General features: G+C 38.5%; 1 protein-coding gene across 1 annotated transcript; it reads right to left on the reverse strand.

Annotated features, from left to right (window-relative positions):
• Positions 1-15,916: 15,916 nt before the first annotated feature.
• Positions 15,917-16,729, reverse strand: LOC136991384 (uncharacterized). The gene has a single exon (XM_067292372.1). It carries the CDS (start codon positions 16,727-16,729, stop codon positions 15,917-15,919), a length of 813 nt encoding a protein of 270 aa, XP_067148473.1.
• Positions 16,730-19,531: the final 2,802 nt, after the last annotated feature.

The raw sequence follows: 19,531 nt of genomic DNA on the forward strand, positions 1-19,531 counted from the left end.
AGGCAGTCACCTAATCTTGCATTGTGCTAGATCCACATCCAGGCCACCAGGGCAGAAACTGGCCTTTGGTAAGGGGAATAGCAAAATGCCCCTTAAACCTCTAAAATTTTTCTCCTGAAAAAACTGAGCTGGATTTCTGTATTCAGAGGCCACTTTTAATTTTGATTCTACAACACTGTGCAGAACAAGGTTCAAAAGTTGAATGCATAACCACAGTGCTTTTTAAGCAAACAAAACCTCAGTAAACACCTGCTATGTTTCAAAACAGATTACAAGAAACAGATTACAGATCACGAATTCTCAAATGTTCATCCTTTACATGCTTTAAAGAGAGTCTCTCTTTCATCTGTTTTATCCATTTAAATTACAATTTTCTGGGGTTCAGAAAACTTCTTCCTTTTTCTAGCTATAAAAGGGTTAGGATTTCCATTTCCTTGTGCCGACAAAATAAAAATATTAGTAATCATCAGTAATATTAACAATCTTCTGTGGCTCTAGAAAATAGAGTAAAAATCTTTAGATTTTTCAAGAAATATTCTTGAAACTTTGCCCAAAGCTTTAGTGTTCCTATTGTTCTGATTGCATTTTTTTTTTCTTTTTGCTTCAGCTGCACCAGAATCCTTTTAAATAAAAATGTTAATGACAACTCAGTTTAGTAATTTCAGATTTCTTCCCTCTTCACTCAGGCTAACTAGTACCTCAATCTGCAAGAGCATAAGTCACTTAAATGAGTGATGGTGATGACGAATGAACGACCAAGAACATCAGAAAAGCTGCAATGAATTTAAACCTTAACACATCTGTCCTTTGATTTCCCCCTGCTAAGCATCACAAAAACAGCGAATCATCCTAAATATTGATTAATTCGTAACCCTTTAGATCAGGTAGTATAATTTATGGCACTTACTCTGCTGGCAGTGTTGCATGCTGTAAAGCGCTGCATGAGGTAACAAAAATAGAGGTATGACAGAGTGCTGTCATTTGCAGAATAACTGGAGACTCAGATCCTGATGTCATGGCCCTAACGTTGCAGAGGGAAGGCCCTCGCATAGCCTCTCAGAACAAATATTACTGCTGACATAACAGCTCACACCCCAAGGCCACTCCTGAGCATATATCTGAGTTTCAGTCCTGAGCTGACATTGTTTCTTAATTTTCAGAAAGTTTAATATAGCCTTATTTACAATTAACTTTGCCCACTTCATACACTATAAGCTATAAATCTATACACACGATTAGCTTTTACAAAGCAGATCACTGAAAACAAGCAAGCATGTTAGGATATTTACCATCAGAATTTACTTCTGTTTCAGGAAAGAAAAGTGAAAATTATCTCCCACCTAAAGGTATCTGTGCTTATCTGGGAAGGTAAAATTGCTGCTAGGGGAACACTATAGTTCCTGCTTTTTTGAGCCACAAGAAGAGCAGTCCAGAACCCTCTGTTTATTGGTTCTGTCTACACTCCAGTTTCAAGGTGATGGCCTTCTACTGTAATTACGTTACAAATTATAATCACTTTAAATCTATCTCTAGGAATTCATTTTGAAAAATCTTCTAACTGTACATTGAAGAGTCATATGTGAAAAGACAGAACTTAACAACATTTAACACACAGTTTCTCTGTAGAGTAAAGAGCCCATGCAACTGTACAGATACCCTAGTTAGTATTGCTGATACAGGTTTATCTGGATAAGAGCTACCTAATCAACCTCCTGCCAACAATGGAATAAGAAATGATGAAAAATTCTGTAAAACATAATGCACTTTTAGTCTGTGGAATTTACTCAGGCCCCAGCCCTACAGACATACATGCATCTGAGTTTTACACCTGACTAGTTTCACTCGTTGAGAGAGGATTACTCATGCGTATTATGCTAAAAGTGAAAATAAGTGCCTGCAGGATGATAAGGAGGAACAGAGGCACTGAAAAGACAGCATAATCTTGATGGGCAAATAACAAACATGTTCTTCCATGCAAGAAAAAATGCAAGCCTGCCATAATAATTTCATCAATGCAAATTTGGCAAACACAGCACCGTAGAGGGTGATTGTAATTTTTCCACTGTAGCTCATCATCCTATCACTAAAACAGTATTCACCTCATGTTTAGTTCTTCCAAGTACTCAAATGAAAAAAAAAAAGTGGAATGAATTTTTATTCTCCTCCCCTGGAAAAAGGGTATGCCATATTTGTAAAATTTCATGAACATCAGAAAAAGACTAGAAAAGAATCTATGACTGACCTACCAAATGTATTCATACTGCACTTAGAAAGGCTAGTGGTTTTTTTTTCACATTAATGTCATTAGACTGTGACACATTGATATTGCATGCTCTCAGATAAAAATAAACAAACCTTCCTTAACATCAAAATTGCAAAGGTCCAAGACCAATGATAAAACAGCTTCTTGTTTATTTCCCTGGGTACTTGCCACCTGCCCCATGACTAGCACTGTACTCTACAATGCTTGTGAGTATTTCTACAAAACCCACACTGCCACCAAAATGACTTCTAAATCTTTTCCTAAAATCTGAGGTCATGAATGACTATTAGTTTAGGAAATATTAATGGGAGCCATTTGACCAAATACTGACATTGTTTTCTCTGTCAAGGGATTCTGCAGAATTTAAGACAACCTAAAACTGATCCCACAGGTTGTTGTTTTTGTATGGGTATATCAAAGTCTCCCTAACTGAAGGCAAGTCCATAAATAAAAAGTCAGGGCATTTTTTCTGTTATTATTCTGTTTAAAGTAAGATTAGATCACACAAAGGTCATAGTATGAAAAAGATTGTGAAGCATTAGATTAGGCCATTTTATTTGGAGTAAAACCAATACTTCCCAAATTCATTCAGGAAACTCAGATGGGTAGCTCACTTGGAAATTTCCAGGCACCTCTTTAAAGAACTTCACTCCAGCTTCCTAGAACAAGTATAAGCTGTGATTTGCTGAACAATTTTAGGGGGATCTCCTTCCTCTACTTTTTACATAAAACTTCTAACTAAATCACTGCAACTTCTAGATAAAAGAGCATGGGTCCTTGCAACCTTGGAAATGATTTTTACTTTCTTTGATAAAATGTATTGTTTCCTATCTTGAATCCCCCTATCTGTCTCATTATTTACTTTTCTTTTAAGGTCAGTAACACCTGAATTTTCAAGTTGTATCTTAACTGTAGCAAACGTCACCAATAAGCCACTAATGCCTGTGGACTAGCCAACCTACCACCTTTCCCTTGCTCTCAAAATTGTCTAATCAGTTAACACATCACTAAACTCAGAGATTCCCTGCTTGTGCTTGGTGTTTTCTGTTTCTGTTCCAGACCAAAAAAGACTCCATTTGTCTTAAAGACTGCATGATTTCTTCCAGTTGTATTAGTTGATCTAAAGAAAGAAGCTACCACTTCCCGTGGCCCTGAACAGTATTCTGGAAGGCAGTCTAGAGATGGAAAAGACTGGAGAATTCTAGGTAGAATCTTTCTTTTGTTTTCATTTCTTCCTAGCAGTGTCATTAATATTACACAAACACAGGTGTGCACAACTCTTGCAAGTGACTATTTATCAGAATGGATGCTAAAAATGCAATGAATTGTGATTTTTATTTTTTAAGCTGAGTAGCAGATGCTAGTCAGCACTGTGGCCATGATCAAGAGGCTGCGCTTATACAGGCTAATTCTAGTCCTGGAAGAACGGCCGGACCAATCTCTTGATTCCTGGAGGATTTTCTCTATTGCCAAGTCTGGTTCTATAAAATTTGACCTTCAAATGGAGAGCAGGCCTAATCCTATTCTGAGTTATACATGCATAATTTCAAAGCTTCGTGCTTTTGCTCTGTCCGCATTAAGACACATACTGCTGTTTGCTCACTCTTCCTCCTCTTCCCACACTTCCTTATCATTGAGATGCAGTTCCACAAAATAGCTTTAGAAAGCAGTAGTTTGAGAGAATGTATTCCTGTTTCCTCCAGTAAAGCATGATCATAGGAACATTACAAACCGTATAATTTCTTTTTTCTTTCCTCCTCTTAAAAATGTCGGTTTACAATGGGTTAAAAATCTGCTGCTAAGCGCTGACCATTTTAAGGTGTATTCTTCTCCCCTGCTGATTTGCCCTCTGACCTTTTGGGGGCCAGGGCAGTTACAGACTTCATTTTTACTCTATTTCCTGGCTGTGCACTCAACGTTTCCACAGCAGATTAATGACAGCTAATAATATCTGATATATCTGGACATTGCCACATAATGAGTTGCAGTCCCACTGGGTGCCCAAAGTGTCACTACTAACAAATTCACCAGAGCTGCACATAATTAGCATGTAAAGGGAGTGATCATGCAGTAAATCTGTAAGGGAAGATGGATAGCCCAAGAGGAAAAAAATAAGGAAAAAACACTGTTCTTAACACTCATTGGTAAATGTATGTTTCTTGGTATGAATATTTTCTTGATAACAAACCGTGGACAGGTTACCTTTACAGTAACATTATTCCTTCCACAGCTGATGGGCAGAGTTTCATTATGCCACTGCTAATGTTACAATATTTCTGCAAAATGTCACCATATGTAAATTAGAAGAGGTTAGGGTTTCTGTCTCAGTTTTCTTTCAAGATGCACTGTCCCTTTCTGCTATGGCCTAATTCTCCCTACTAATAGTTTACAGACATGCTAAACATAGACTGAACCCTTGCAAAATCAAACTGGCAGTGGAGGGTCTTCCTTCTCAAATGGCATAGCAAAATAAGAATGAAGATGCTCATTACATGACAAGAACAGCAGCCATAAAAGACAAGAGTTGAAATTAAACTACTTGATGAGGTCTGATCCAAAATACAGTCTTTCCCATCACATAAGCAAATACCCAAGAGAAAAAAGGGATGCATGCACAGTTTGAGTTATGTGACCTGACTGAACACGCATCTCCACCTTGCGACCACCTAGGTGCCCATCATACAATAAGTGCTGCCTGCAATCTGGATATGTGCAAGCAAAAAGGAGAAGGAGGTTGACAAGGAGCACACGAATTGTCCTGGTGGGCTGTATTCAGCCTAAAAAACCTTAAATAGGTGGCTCTGCTCCAATTTAATTCATGCAGGCCTCTTCATAAGGATCACTGCTTGCCATGGCTTAAGACTTTATTTTGTTTTGAGGATATGTCATTTGCAGGCCTCTTGCTTATTTGACATCCGGGTTGGAACCTGCTGGCATTTACATGACTCCAGCTCTTGGGTTTATTTAGGCAAGTGGCCAAAACGTGGTTAATTCACAGTGTAGAGTTTTCTAAATTACTACTTTTCTGAACTGGACCTAAAGGCTTCAGCCTTTAAAACTATTCCTGTTCATAGGGTGCTTTTGCTGTCTTTTGAGGAAAAAAGTTAACAAGGTGGCCTCACTTAAATCCAAACCCAAATCCCAACAAACAAAAAAATTTCTTGATATGACTCATATATTTTTCCATGATAAATAATTATTTAGAAATGTGAAAATTTCTTAAGGGCTCATTCTAATCTCTTCAGGCCTCATCTGCAGAAAGAGGACTTGATCAGGAGAACCTCATGGTTCCAGGCTGAGCAAGCAGAAGCTGTCCCAGAACTGACCTGTACCTGACTATCATAGGCATAAATTGTGCAGAATTCAGTTACTGTTTTTGATGCTGAGGAGCACTATCAATAAACCTTGGCACTTCTGAGAATTTGAACAGCTGCTCAGCAGTGCAGGGAAGTACCCTGGAAATAACAGCAGCTTTTTGTCTACTATTGCATTCCTGTTTCTGCCTCCAATAAACCACCAGTAAGCCACTGAGTGCATATGAGCCTCTCAAACGAGCTCATAAGCTCTGAAAATTTCTGTATTAGCAGCTCATGCTGAATTTCACGATAGGTCACATTCTCTTTGAGAATCACCTTTTGCAGTCATGTGACTTTAGCTTTCATTCTTTTTCTTTAAGAAAAAAAGAACGTTTCCAAACTGCAGAAAAAGCACAAACTCTAGAGGCTTAAGAACAGCATACTTCATTACAAAAAAGTGTGAATTTCTCTTTAAAGAACCCACAAATTTTGCACTTAGAAAGGGCAATGCTGCTCTTTTTTATTGAAAAGACATGAGAAAGATTTTAAACTTTTCCTGACAAATACAAATAACTAATTTTGAATCACTTGTTTCCTACCTTCTCTCTGCAACCCATATGGTAACTCAAACTCTTACTTTTCTCAGTACAGTTATTTATTTTAAGACTGCTCTTCACCACATCATCTTGTATACAAAAAGGCATAAAAAAAGCCAAGAAGGTGTATAATGTTTGTTTTGTCTTTAATGAAAGAATGAAACTCACAGACTATTCAGCTCCCACAGGGGCCTTTTTTATGCAATCTTAATGATAATTAACTGACAGTGATTGATGGCCATTACTGAGGTAACAGAAGATACAACTGCACCATTCTAGCCAATTCACTTTTCTATTTTTTATGAGTTCTTGTTTATTTCTGAATAATATCAAATAAATTATTTGTCCAATTTGAGTTTTGCATTTAGAGTTCATCTAAAACACATTTGCCCCAATTGTTCTGTCACTTTGTTGACTGGATTTTCATATCCTCAAATTTCATTCTGTGTCAAGTTTAGGTGAGGCAACTATTTTTGCATCAAAAATATGAGAAAACGCTCACATATATTTCCATATGTTTTGTGGGTAAAAGTATTTCTACTGGAAAATGGGCCCAGATGCACTGAGACCATACAGAATTTCTGAATATATCCACAAGGTATTTTGTTGAAGGGAAGGGAACATGAGACTTTTTTAGCTTAATTTCAGAATATTGTTGTTAGCGTTGTAGACCTCTCAAAGGGTATTTTTTTTTATATGCATTGAACTGTTTTATTATAAAATCATCTTTGCTGAAACACTCCCAGAGTCTCACATCCAACTTTGGTCTTGTTAAATTTTGCAGCATCTCATATATTGTCAAGAACAACTACATGAAATGACTACATTTTATGCTTTATTCTTCAAATCCATTGTTTTAAATAATAGTTTCCATTATGCTGGTTGTGTCAGCCTTAAAATTTTGTATATATATCAACTGTTTTAAAAGCTTTTGAAAGAGGTCTCTTGCTTTATTAGGAAAATGACCCAATTTGAAGTGTATATGTTACACAGAAGACCTCATGTTTTAAATTTCTTCATCTGACAGGTGAATTCTCTCTAGTATTTTGTCACTCGTTACATTTAAATGATATTATTTTAACTGCTTTTCTGAAAGACTCTTTCTCTCTCTTATTGGTTAAAAGAAAAATAAGTTCTTTTTAGGCGTGCAGCATTCCCTTAACAGCTTCATTGCCCTTTCAGTGTGTCATTATATATAACAAAATGTACACACAATGCATCCCTTGGGAGTTGAAGCTTATCACCATGCAGTACTTTCAAAGTGAGTGTTTTATACCATTTGGCACCCTGAGGACATGTGAGGAGACACCACTGATCTCCCAAGAGAGACATCACTGATTTCTTACAAGTCTCTTTGATGAAGAAATTAGTCAATAATTATATTTTGTAAATTCTAGCAGCCTTTTTTTTTTATTTCCCTGTGAGACAGAGGTTGTGGTAAATCTGCATCTGTCTAGGCTTCAAGGCATGTTCAATTTTTGCCTGCCTTTATGCCCTCCTTGATGAGGGTAACAAATCAAGTTCAAACATCCTGTACTCAAGGATCCTTCACCGAGTCAGACACTGTTAAGTCCCGACTAGCTAAGACTTCCATAGAGGTCTATCAACAAGTCTCAATCATCTGTACAGGTTATTGCTCAGGGACAAGGGACACCTTTTTCAGCCCTGGGGCTGCCTGCTGTCACTGAAGCACTCTTTTCCAATACAATCAGTGATCATTTGACACACAGGGGACTTCCAGGATTATGGCCAATAAACCTTCCTCATTATGAGAATAACAACTAATGGCCATGAATCATGTACTTTCAAGCACTAGAGAAGATGGGCAATATATAAATACCTCCTTACTTAAATGATTTTGGAAGAACACTTTCCTAAAAAATAGGCTGGAAAATGTTTGCGTGTGCACAAGAGAGCATACTTCTGCCTCGTACAGAAATTATATGGTCTCACTGCTTCACAGACTCAACTACAGGTGGAAAAATCAGTTGCAGGAAAACCAAATTTGATTTTTTTCTTGACTGAAGAAGCAAAACAGCAACAACAGATGATTTTATATCAGAGGAAGCCTTCCATGTGACCTGAAATTAAACACTTCTTTTTCAAGTACTTGTGAACAAAGCAAAGGACATGAGGCACTGAAGTCATAAAACAGGAGCAGTATGGGGCATTTTATCCCACACCCCACTGATTAGCACCTGGATGCAAACTCATCTTCTGCTGAATGAATTTGAACCCAATGCCTCCTGCCCTCCTCAGGAAGGTATCTTTGCCATCAGGCAATAGCACAGTTGAGTCTACGTGGAGGAGGAGAGTGATTTTCTTAATTTCTCCTATGGAAGCACTGTCATATATTGCCACAGAGAGCACACTAGCCACCCAGCTGGAGTCCTGCCTTGCCACTGAGCCAAAAAACTATTCAGCTTTTTTTAGACAATCAGAAACAGCACTAGTAGGAGAGGCTGAGGGATGCCACCCTACCTCCCCCCAGTTAAAAATACTGTAGTGATTTTGACATTCTGCAGGCAAATGGGCAACTTATGTTCAAAACCCATCAGATAAAGGTAGGAAAGAAACTGAGCTCTTCCAAATCCTAACCTCTGCATTGCTGGAAATGTTGAGAGGCCAGGACAGCTTCCTTCCCCACATTTTGAAAGTTCAGCCTCAATTTCTTTCCTCAGAGAACATTACTCACAAACATGTGTTACTCAAGAATGTAACCAAAATCAGTATTTTTCATCAGGTTTACTTCTAATTTTTATGTGTACCCACCTATCACGCCTTTGTAAGGAACACCATGGACATATAGTAATGAAAATAATTAATCATCTGATTATATAAATCAGCTGGTATCTGAAACAACATTAGATATCATCTTCGTGACAAGCAGGAATTATACATTGCATACAGGATTTACCAAGGTAATGATACTTTTATACTCCATGGTGCTTGCAGTGTGCAAAGTAATGGCTGAGGTCATTTAAAATCTGATGCCGCAGCATAACAGACATCCTTAGTTTTGAGCTGGCAGATCCATTTAAAAAAAATAACAACCACCACCACTGGACTGATCTTCCATGTCGCCTGTGTTGAACTATTACTCATTCTCAACAGAGCCCAGGTATAGGTTTGTGAAGTTCTCATGCTGATGGCACAGCCTTTGTGTTTTGGTACTTTTGCGGCTTCCAGTGACATCAGTGGCCAAATTTCTTCTTATTTTGAGACTGGATTTACAGAAGACCTGCAGCAAAATGGCTTCCATGAGTTTCAGAATAGAATCAAATTTAGCTATACAACCTGTCATTTTACTGTGAAATTTAGTTGTGTACAGAGAGACCATCCCATACATCAGAACCATAGCTCCTGTCCTTGCTGCCTAAATCAAGCTTTTATTTTTCCTTTCAAAGCTTTATGTCCACAAAGCCAGGAAAGATAACGGACGGAAAGTCCAGAAAGAGAATGGACTTAATTTTATTGTATCATCTTGTATATTGTTAACTTCAAGGAATACCTTCAAACTAAAAATAGACACTTAAATACAATGGAATTAATAGAATCTGCATGAATTTAATAACAGTGTAAAAGGATAGCAGTAAATTATATATTACAGTCCCTAATTTTAGGCATCCAAGTCTGAAAATTTGAACCCGAACTGCTCACCCAGCTCCTCTTCCTCATGCCTGTGGAATCCACTGCAGGCAATGGAAATGCAACCTGCTGGCTAAGGTTAACTTGGAGGAGACAAAGAACTCAGCCTCTGGCTGAATTTGAGGAGCTGAGCTTTTAGAGACAGCAAGTGGAGGAGAGGTTCTGTCAACTACACGTCTGAGACAAATCAGAGAAAAGATCAATACACAACCCGAGGATCCCTTTCTCTGGAAAGTTTCTTTCCAGAACAGAACTATTTTGCTAAAAAAATTTCCCCCTCTTTGAATTTTAGATACAATTGGAATAGGGCTCTCCTACAGAAAGCAGGGTGCCAGTAGGATCCTATGAATGTCTGCCCCAATTAACAAGATCAGAGTTTATTTCTGGGGAAAGATCAACCTCCCTTTGCCTCATCCAGTTTCAGGGAAGGTTTTCTAATGCAGTTTGAAAGCTGTTATCAGGCAAACCACAAGCCTCTTTCCAGAGCGGACAAATAAACTGGTTAAGAGCTTTGCTAGTATCACAACTTTGTAAGTCTAGTTTTATTCTTATTGGACATACTGCTTGCCAAAATAATACCTAGTTAAGTTTAGATGCTCAGGCTTCTGTGTTATGTCCACTGTACAGGGACCCACTACTTTTGAGCTAGTGTTGCTTTCCCAGCTCTTCACATGGGGGGATTGGAAGAATGGAAAACAGCACCTTCATCTAAACAAGTTTTGCTTCAGTAACAAAAAATTTGAACCCATCTGCATCCCAATTACCTTGGACATATCTGCTGTGATTTGTAATTATATTATTGTTTTAAATTAACTCATCTGTGAATTAAGGTTGTCTTTTGTTTACTCACGTGTTTAGACTTGTCTAAAAAAAAATGAGCAAGGCTTTCAGCCATTTATAATAAAAGTAAAATGACTAAAAAGATATTCTTTTTTTTTAGTTTGCATTAATAAGTTCATCCCAAAATATATATGCAATAATATAGGAAATTAAGTTATAAATGTAGGGATGTGCTCGAGTCACCATGAAAATCTGCATGCAAATGCATAATAATCACAAATCTACATTATTATGATATTAAAAAATACCTACAATTAAATTATCATGTGAAAATAATCATAATGTTATTGGAAACCCAATTATTGTGGCAACCCTTGTCGGGGAATTAGCAGGCTATGGCAAAGGCAAGTCAGACCTGAATTCATCAAATATATATTATCACAATATTACATGTTCACTTTGATTCCATGCAAAGACAAACATCCTCACTCACTAGTATCTGCTCAATGCATTTGTATTATTCATGAACAACTCTGTGATCTATTATACATACAAAACTGATTGTACGCTGCTTGCCGGAGGCTACAATGCAGAGACACAGAATTAATTTTATTATATACACATGCATGATAATTGTGTAGAATTCGGTCAAATATCAAACTCTGCTCCTGTGCTCCATTGTTTACTTTCCAAAAAGAGGCCTAAGGTCAGCAGCAATTTCTCTTTGGTGACAGTGAAACTCTTTGTCATTTAGAGTAGAAAGTTCCTGGGTACTAATGAGCCTGGAGCTGTGATGAATGGTCACACATTCCCTTTCCTCTCCAACCCCCACTCATCAAAGGGAAACTGTAACTTTTATTGAAATTCTCAAGAATTCCTTGCCTCTCATGCAAACAAAAGTCACTTTGGGCTGCAGACTTAGAGACTTAATTTGTCAGTGATTGGGGCAACTTTTTTTTTTTTTTTTTTTTGGTGTTGGTGAATTTACTAAAATTTTGTGAGATGACGATCAAAACAAATAGGGAAACTTTTTTTTTTCCCAGCTACTATAGTTTTATTTCTCTAGGAACTGCTGTTATTTTCAAGAGGTTTAAGTAAACTCTTCAGAAGTGTTTTCACAGAGCCATCTTCCCCAATACAAGTTTTCATCAAGAACAACAACCTCCCTCTTTCTTTAACAGAGCAAGAGACTGACAGGAAGGCTCTTTTCTTCTTTTCCCAAATCTTCTGAATGTTTTTGCAGAAAGACTAAGACTAGTACTGTCCAAAAAGATTCATAACTGTTTGAAGACACAAGGAGAAAGAAGTGTATCACACCTGAGAAGGCACTTGGACAAGATGCACCACCTGAAAGTCCTGGTCTGGATTCAGGTATCACTGAAAGTCAGTAGGACCCTTGATTTTTCTATATGTTTCAGATTAGGTCAAAGCCAAGCCTAGGGGAGTAAGTGGTATGTGTGAATTGCACCAACAGCAATTATTGTTACACAGCTTCAGAGATGGGTATCAATTCCAAGATTGTAGGTACACAGTACCCCTTCATACACATTTACTCCAGTGATCTGGGAGAGCTGTTTCAGGAAAGAGAAAAAGCTCATCCTTAATTGACCAAGAAACTTTCAAATTTTCATTCTCAACAGCTTAAAAAAAAAATCAAACCTTGAAACATTTTTTTGTATTTCCATTCACTCCCACTCTCCCTCCACCATTCAGACTTTTGGGTGTCACAGTTATCTGAACCTCTGAGCTTTGAGACTGAAGAAAATTTACTCCCTGTCCAGTGTATTCAGAGTCAAGTCCCATTCAAGGCTATCCCAGAGTACCTTCTTGCATTATTGTGCTATTTTCAACAGTCATAAGCAAAAGGTACACTCCACTGCATTAACATTCTATGTTCATGAAATTCGTAGAAATAAACTGTTAAAAGGACTCTGAAGAGTTTCCGTAAGTCTGCTCATCAGCCAGGAGGAGACTTAAACATCTTCCTTTTTAAAACAATCTTTCATTATGCTTATGTCATGCCTGGACTCCATAATTTTTGTATCTCTGAGCAATGCAGGAGTATCTGCATTTAATAATGCATGGCTTATAAGTTTATCACAATATCAGAAATTTACTATAAATAGGTAAAATCATCTCTTTTCTAATTAAAAGTAATGTGATAGACACGTGAAAATCTCAGGAGGGAAGAAATGAGCTAATCCCTCACAGAACCTAATGTCTCATCACAAGAGGTAACAAGTGAACAAAGTCGGGCTGTTTATCTTGGCTGACTTATAGCCGTCAACACCAGAATCAGCAAAAACACAGCTCTAACAAGTCCCCAGGGTGGGCCAGCTTTGGGATGGGCTGTAGAGGTCAGTTTAGCTAATGAAATCTAATGAGATGCTGGAGGTGCAAAGGAAAAGCCGTTTTTGTTAAAGAATGTCCCAGTAACACATTTTATCACTTAATCACTTATAACTGCATTCTGTTCTAAAAAATCTCTGCTACTAAGTAGGCATAAATTACATCTTGCTCAGTAATGGCAATGACGCTGAGGGACACAGCACCTTTTAAGCGTTCCCCTCTTTCATAGTGAAACCACTGTTGCTTTCTGCCATTTCACTGCATCGGCTAGCTGCGTGATTAGGGAAGCATCAGAGCTGTCAATAGGTGAGCAGCGGGATCTTAAGGCTCAGGCAGCATCATTTAACTTCAACTTTTGCTGCAGGTAGATAACACAGGCTGTCAGGTTGAAGAGAAGATTTCTCTTGGAGATTGTTAGCCTGAGGGTCTCTGGCAGGCAATAAGATAGCGGGGAGTAAGGCCCTACTGAAATTGCCTATTTTGTTACTGTTACCTAAGACCCATGAGTTCTTAGGTGCATACTTGAAATTTCAGTAGCTCAAGCTTGTGCCTCGTAGTAGGACTGAAGTTATACAGTTTGGGTTCAGATAAAAATACAACATTTAAGAGATTTATTTGCACCTTATCCAAGCTACTGAACCTCCTAGCCACGCAAGGAGATCAAGCAGTTTGAGAGGACACATTTTCATTAGACTTCAGATTGTTACTTTGTCTGCTTTGCCTGAAAATACCTCCATGGGTTACTCATGGTGTTCTGGCACTTTCCCCCTTGCCTTCAATAGCTAACACATGCAGGAGAAAATATAGCTGTTAAGCGACATTTTCCAAGCTTGTAAAATACACCCATTTTAAAAGCCTATAGTTTTTAACTGGTTTGCCCAACTCCACTTATTAGTAGCCACACACTAGAACCGCCAGCTAAAGAGCAAATTGTTGCAAAGACAAATCTTCTTGTTATTTCTTCAGTTAACATTTATTTTGCATATGTCCATAAAAGAGCTACATGGAAAAAGTGTGCACACACAAAGCAAGTCTTGGCTTCATTTTCTTGCCAGCTATCAGACAGCATTGATCATGCACAAATCTTTTTGTATTTAATATTCATATTGCAGAAGCATCTACTGTTCCCAATTAGGATGAAGAAATTTTTATGAGAGTTGGTGTACAAAATAAGGATTGTCACAGTTTTGCCACAAAGTACTTACAGTTGAACAGTTTGACAATCCAACTATTGCTGCACTGTGTATTGCGTGATAAGTGCTTTTTTAATGTTTTCCTAGTCATCTTTAAAAAAGAAATTTAACACTATTTTAGTAAGTAGCTCTGTTTGAGAGCAGCAAACAACGTTATTAATTACTAAGACTGCTTCAGTAAAAGTGCCTTTGCTGCAGTGGCGTAGTAAAAACAGCACATAGTAACATCAGGCACTCCACTTCTTGCAAAAAATGCAGGACAACACTCTACTTTAGCAGCTACGGAGGCAAAATAGCTACTTTGCATGACAGGGTTTTTTTGGTTTTATGCATATATTGTATTTCTGTGGAAATTCAATGACACGATAGTATTAACAAAGCTGAATCTAATTCAAAAGATAATTTGGGCCAACTGTTTTCTTTTTTATATTTGAAAAAGAATTAACAGAAGTATCTGTATGATTGTTCATCTGCATAAACATTTATAACAAAGACACAGCAGGGGAAATGAAAAGGTGGCATGGTCAGAAATAAGTATTTGAAGAAAATAATTTTTTTTTATATATCACTTTAAACCCCAAACAAGGAAACTTTTCAATATCTACTTTTCCTGCATCATTTTGGTTCAGATTCTAAAAGAGCATAACCCCCTGCTCAATTTGCTATGCAATAATAGGGATTCATGTTTCCTTTTGGAAGCATATAAACAAGTTGCATCTTTTTTCTTTCATTTTCCCTGGATTTGTTTGTTGCTTACTGACATCAAATTCCCTGCAGGGATCCTAACCTTGCAATTTTAGGAACAGTGCTCTAGGGTTTTCCAAGTGTCTAATACACCTGGATAGAAAGTGCTAATTGTCACCAACTTCCATTAAATGACAGCAGTAAGGCACAAAACATGCTTGATTTGCAGACGCTAATGCCACTGGGAGTTTGCAGCAGATTAATAATTGTGCAGCCCTCAAACGTTCCCCTGGCACTGCCAGTCTGGGTTTCCAATATAATGCCAGATGATGAGGCCTTTGTTTTTAGCTTGCTTTCCTAAGGAAATAAGGCTTATACAATTGCACTGTCTCTCTGTACATGTGTTTGACTGTCCTACCTTCCCACAATAATTTCACTTTCATTAATAGAAGGATAGAGATCGCAAACATATGATGGACTTAGAGGTTTTGTGGAAAAACAGGCAGCTCGGTGGAGAAGAGAAACTTAGTGGTCAGTCTGCACCATAGGCTCTGAAGCCCAGGAGGCGCTGAAAATCCACAGCAGCGAGAAGCACTGAGACAAAATCCATGGGAAACCCACGCTTCACCCATTCACCAAGGCTGAACTTCACTGTTTTCAATTACCCCAGCTTTCTAGACTATCAATATTCTTGAGGACAAACAAACCCTATTTCTGGTCAAGTTTTGTTACTGCTGAAAGTACAATGGACACGTGCAACACAACATATTCAGCAGGCAGCAGCTCTGGCATCTGATCAGCTTTACAGATCAGGTGTTAGACTAGGTTCCCAGTTTTCTCTTTTCAAAAACCTATATGGAAAATATCCTATTTCAACCTAAGGCCTTGAGTGTGCATCAGGAGTCAACTTCTTACACAGACTCCTCCAGATGAATTCAGGGGCCAACACTTTAACTTCCCCCTTCTTCTTATTCTGTTGTTCCTTCTCTGCTCTCAGTAGACTTGGGCACATACTCTTGGGTATTAAGGGCACCACCCCTATGGCGTGAAAGCTTCCTGACGGCTCCAGTGGCATTACAAAGCTCGTTTCTGCATGCAGCAACATGATTATGGTGAGGGTGAGGGCGAGGTTGAGCAAATGTGTTTCAACACTTCTTTCTTGGTATTTATTACTGTACCATAGCATTCCTGCAATCTGGCCTGCTGCTGCTCCAGCTGCTTATGCAAACTCCTGATTGAGCGCAACAGCAGAAGTCTTCGGTACATAGCTAGCTGGAGCCGATACTTCTCCTTTTCCTCCTTTTTCCTCTTTTCTAAGGTCTCCATTACTTTTGTGGTCTTCATCCAAATTGCCTGGCCCAGGCTACAAGGGATCGTATCATCCTCTGTGCCACTGCAAGTGTGCTGTGTATTAGGAGCCCCTGCATGACAGCAACCCAATTTGCTTACTAGCAGGGCAGCGACAGTTTGCGGCTCATGAGAGCCATTGGAAGCCCTTGGGAGCTGTGACTCTGCCGAATTTTGGCTGCAGTCCCAGTGGAGGTTTTCTGAGCATGGAGAGGATATGCCCACAGGCTCCAGCTTACAGACTGCCACGAGATGAGACGAGCCACCTAACAACATATTGATATCTGTTGAAAGATATTCGGAGAACCTAGAGGCTGTGCTTTGTGCCTTGTCACCACTGAAGATCTCCGGTCCAGCAGGAGCTTTTTCCTGAGCCATGGCCAGGCTAGAGAGAACGGACAGTCCTTCTGGCACTGCTGAGCTTCCCTTGCCTTCACGAAGACTGGCTAGCAAAGGACTAGCAGGGCAACTGGAGGGTGCTGCCACAGCATCACAGCTCTGGAATGGGTCTTCATCACCGTTATTTTGGATCTCCTCTTCATCTCTTGGCATTAAACCTACTTTCTCAGCCATTTATTGCATGAGCTACAGAAACTTGCTGTGAACAAAGTGGAAGCGAGAGGATTTCATTTCCACACACAGACATGTGCACACACAGAAGCCCAGTGCAGAGTGACATTTGAAGAAAGAATCTCTCTCTATATTTAAGCAATGGACCTATTACTCTTCTAATAAAGCACAACCCTTGGGTCACTTCAGGCCATTTCTTGTGATTTGCATTAGATGTTCTTTGAGACACAACATTAATCCAATAATAATTAAAATGATATACTGTACTATTAACATTCTCAAATCTTTAAAGCAAAGTGATCTATCCCTGCAGCACTGCCTGTGCTGACTAATTAAACAGAATACAGTTGTAAATAGGTATTGTAAGCACTTCTCCCATTTATGAACACAGCTCCAGCAAGTGTAGTTTGTAGTGATGGGTGAGTTATCAGGATTAATCAGCTTTAAAGAGATGTGGATGTACCACAAACAGCAGGTTGCATTTAAATTCCCTCTCCTAGATTAATTTGTCTCCCACCAGCTTGTTTACAAGGTTACCTTTTCCCCCCCCTATTAATTCTCTTTTAACAGTAGAGCTACATTAGCACTAGGCTAGCCATAGACAGGAAAAAAGCACTTACCGAGGTTAGTGGGGGAAAAAAAGAGTTATAGTGCATTGTGTCTGTGCATCATGTTTTCTTGAATACGAGTCAGCAAAACCTGGAACAGAAACATCACGGTGCAGAAGCAGTGGCAGCAACATCATTGCTCTGTTCCACCCAGCAACAACACAGTGAATCCCAATCACAGAGAAGTGCGGGGTTTGTTTTTCTTCCTTTTTTTTCTCTCCCTTTCTTTCCCCCCTACAAGAGGATATTCCTCCTTGGCATCCAGCTTTTACGTTATGTTTGAGCATCAAAACGAAAGCCAGGGTCAGGTGGCATTCTTTCAGCATCAAAAAAACCCAAGTGCCTGATTCACTCATTCTACAGGGGGAAAATATATCCAGCCCTTCTCCTCCCTGTAAGTCAGCAAGGAGCAAATACAGCACCCAAAAGAGGGGGAACATTCTGGGCTCCTGTGTACATGCATGTTCCTTCAGAGAAAATAAGCTTAGAGAAACTTTAGATACATTAACAAACTAAATGCAAAAATGAAGCAAGCATTCAGCACCACTGAACACTACGCATAAAAGCAGGCAGAAGCTGTAGACTGAAGTGTCTAAAGAACACCCATATTGAATTATGCTGTCCTAATCTTTAAGGAAAAGATCTACACCCAAGTATCAAGTATCAACACTTAAGTATCCCACAGAACAGTAAATTTTATCTGCAACTTTGATGTCAGAAAAACTACCTTCAGGTTCCTCTCTCACTTGTAATGTCAGTAACAAAATTCACAACTCAAAAGCCTGCACCTGCTTCAGTCAGTTTGCCACAGGAATTGATTTGCCCCAAGACTTTCTCTACTCCATTCTGTTAATATAAATAAAAGAAAGAACCAATCCAAAATACTGTCTAGAATCTTCCTAGATCTGGAAAAGAATGAAGGTAGATCCTATCTCCACCTATACATATTCTGCAATACAGATAATCATTTATTATTCTTCATCTGTACTGACTATCCTTCTTTCTGATGAATCAGGATATAGCTCAAGCCTTGAACATCTGAACTCCAGTCAGCATAAATTCAGATTTGTACCCTGAGGTCTAACTTGAATGTAAGGTTTTTTGGTACAAAAAATACTATGCATTGAACTGGTAAAATAACTAAACATGCTGTGTTTATGTGCCAGATCATGTTGCAGATTATATAAATACTAGGAAGAGATTAATATCCAGTGAGTTATTAATCTCTGCAAGTTTATATCTTGGTGATTTCCATTTATCTGAATCACAAGTTACTGTAATTGAAGAATATGGACTTCAGATAACAGGGATTTTACTGTGTTACTAAAAGGTTCATTTTAATACAGCTTTATGTATTTAGTCTTTTATTTTTGGCTGCTCTCCTCTCCAAAGCACTGCAGGCACATTTCCCAACTACAAAGAGTACAGCGGATGGGTGTTAGGTAGTACATGGTCTCAAGCTATATTAATACTTTTCTACAGTGACAGTATTGTTCCTCATCTCTACCTTTGTAGCTATTTGCTACAAAATAACTATTTTCTAATAGTCTTAACAGGCCATGATAGACTGGAGAATTAAAAAAGCTTTCTCTGCAGCTTTAATTTTTTCAGCAAAATTTTGGACGCAGGGTTGTTCTTTGAAGGAGAAGAGGGATGAAAAAAGCTGATTTGCACAACAAATTAATTTTTTATCAATAATAATATAAAAATGTTTCATAGCTGTGGATCTGGATGGAATAAATGACATCTGATACAATCAACTAAACAATAAAACCACAAACAAAATCAAAACTCGTTGAGGTAGATGGCTTTTCATAGAATATTATGACTTTGGCTATAATCTGTGAAGTTTAATAGCAAAAAATATTCAGTCCAATGGATTTAGAGATTCAGCACAGTATATACACAGGAAGAGAGATACTTATTTATTATTGCTAAAATGCAAGTGGCATTTATAGCTAAGGCTGCTTGCATATTACCCTGTTTTCTGTTGCTCACAACTTTCTAAAATTTTGCCTAGAGCATCAGATGGAATTTTTTTAGATTCAGGTTCTTGCTCAAAGTGAATACATATTGAACCCTTCAGCCAAAAAGAGTGGGATGTTGAGTATGAAAGCAGGAAGAAGAGTAGTCTTATGGGCTTCCCCCCCAAAAAAACCAACCCTCTGCCCCTTTCCTCCCCTCCCCCTCCCCCCCA

The sequence above is a fragment of the Apteryx mantelli genome, chromosome 2 (genome assembly GCF_036417845.1).
Source record: "Apteryx mantelli isolate bAptMan1 chromosome 2, bAptMan1.hap1, whole genome shotgun sequence".
NCBI classification, from domain to species: Eukaryota; Metazoa; Chordata; class Aves; order Apterygiformes; family Apterygidae; genus Apteryx; species Apteryx mantelli.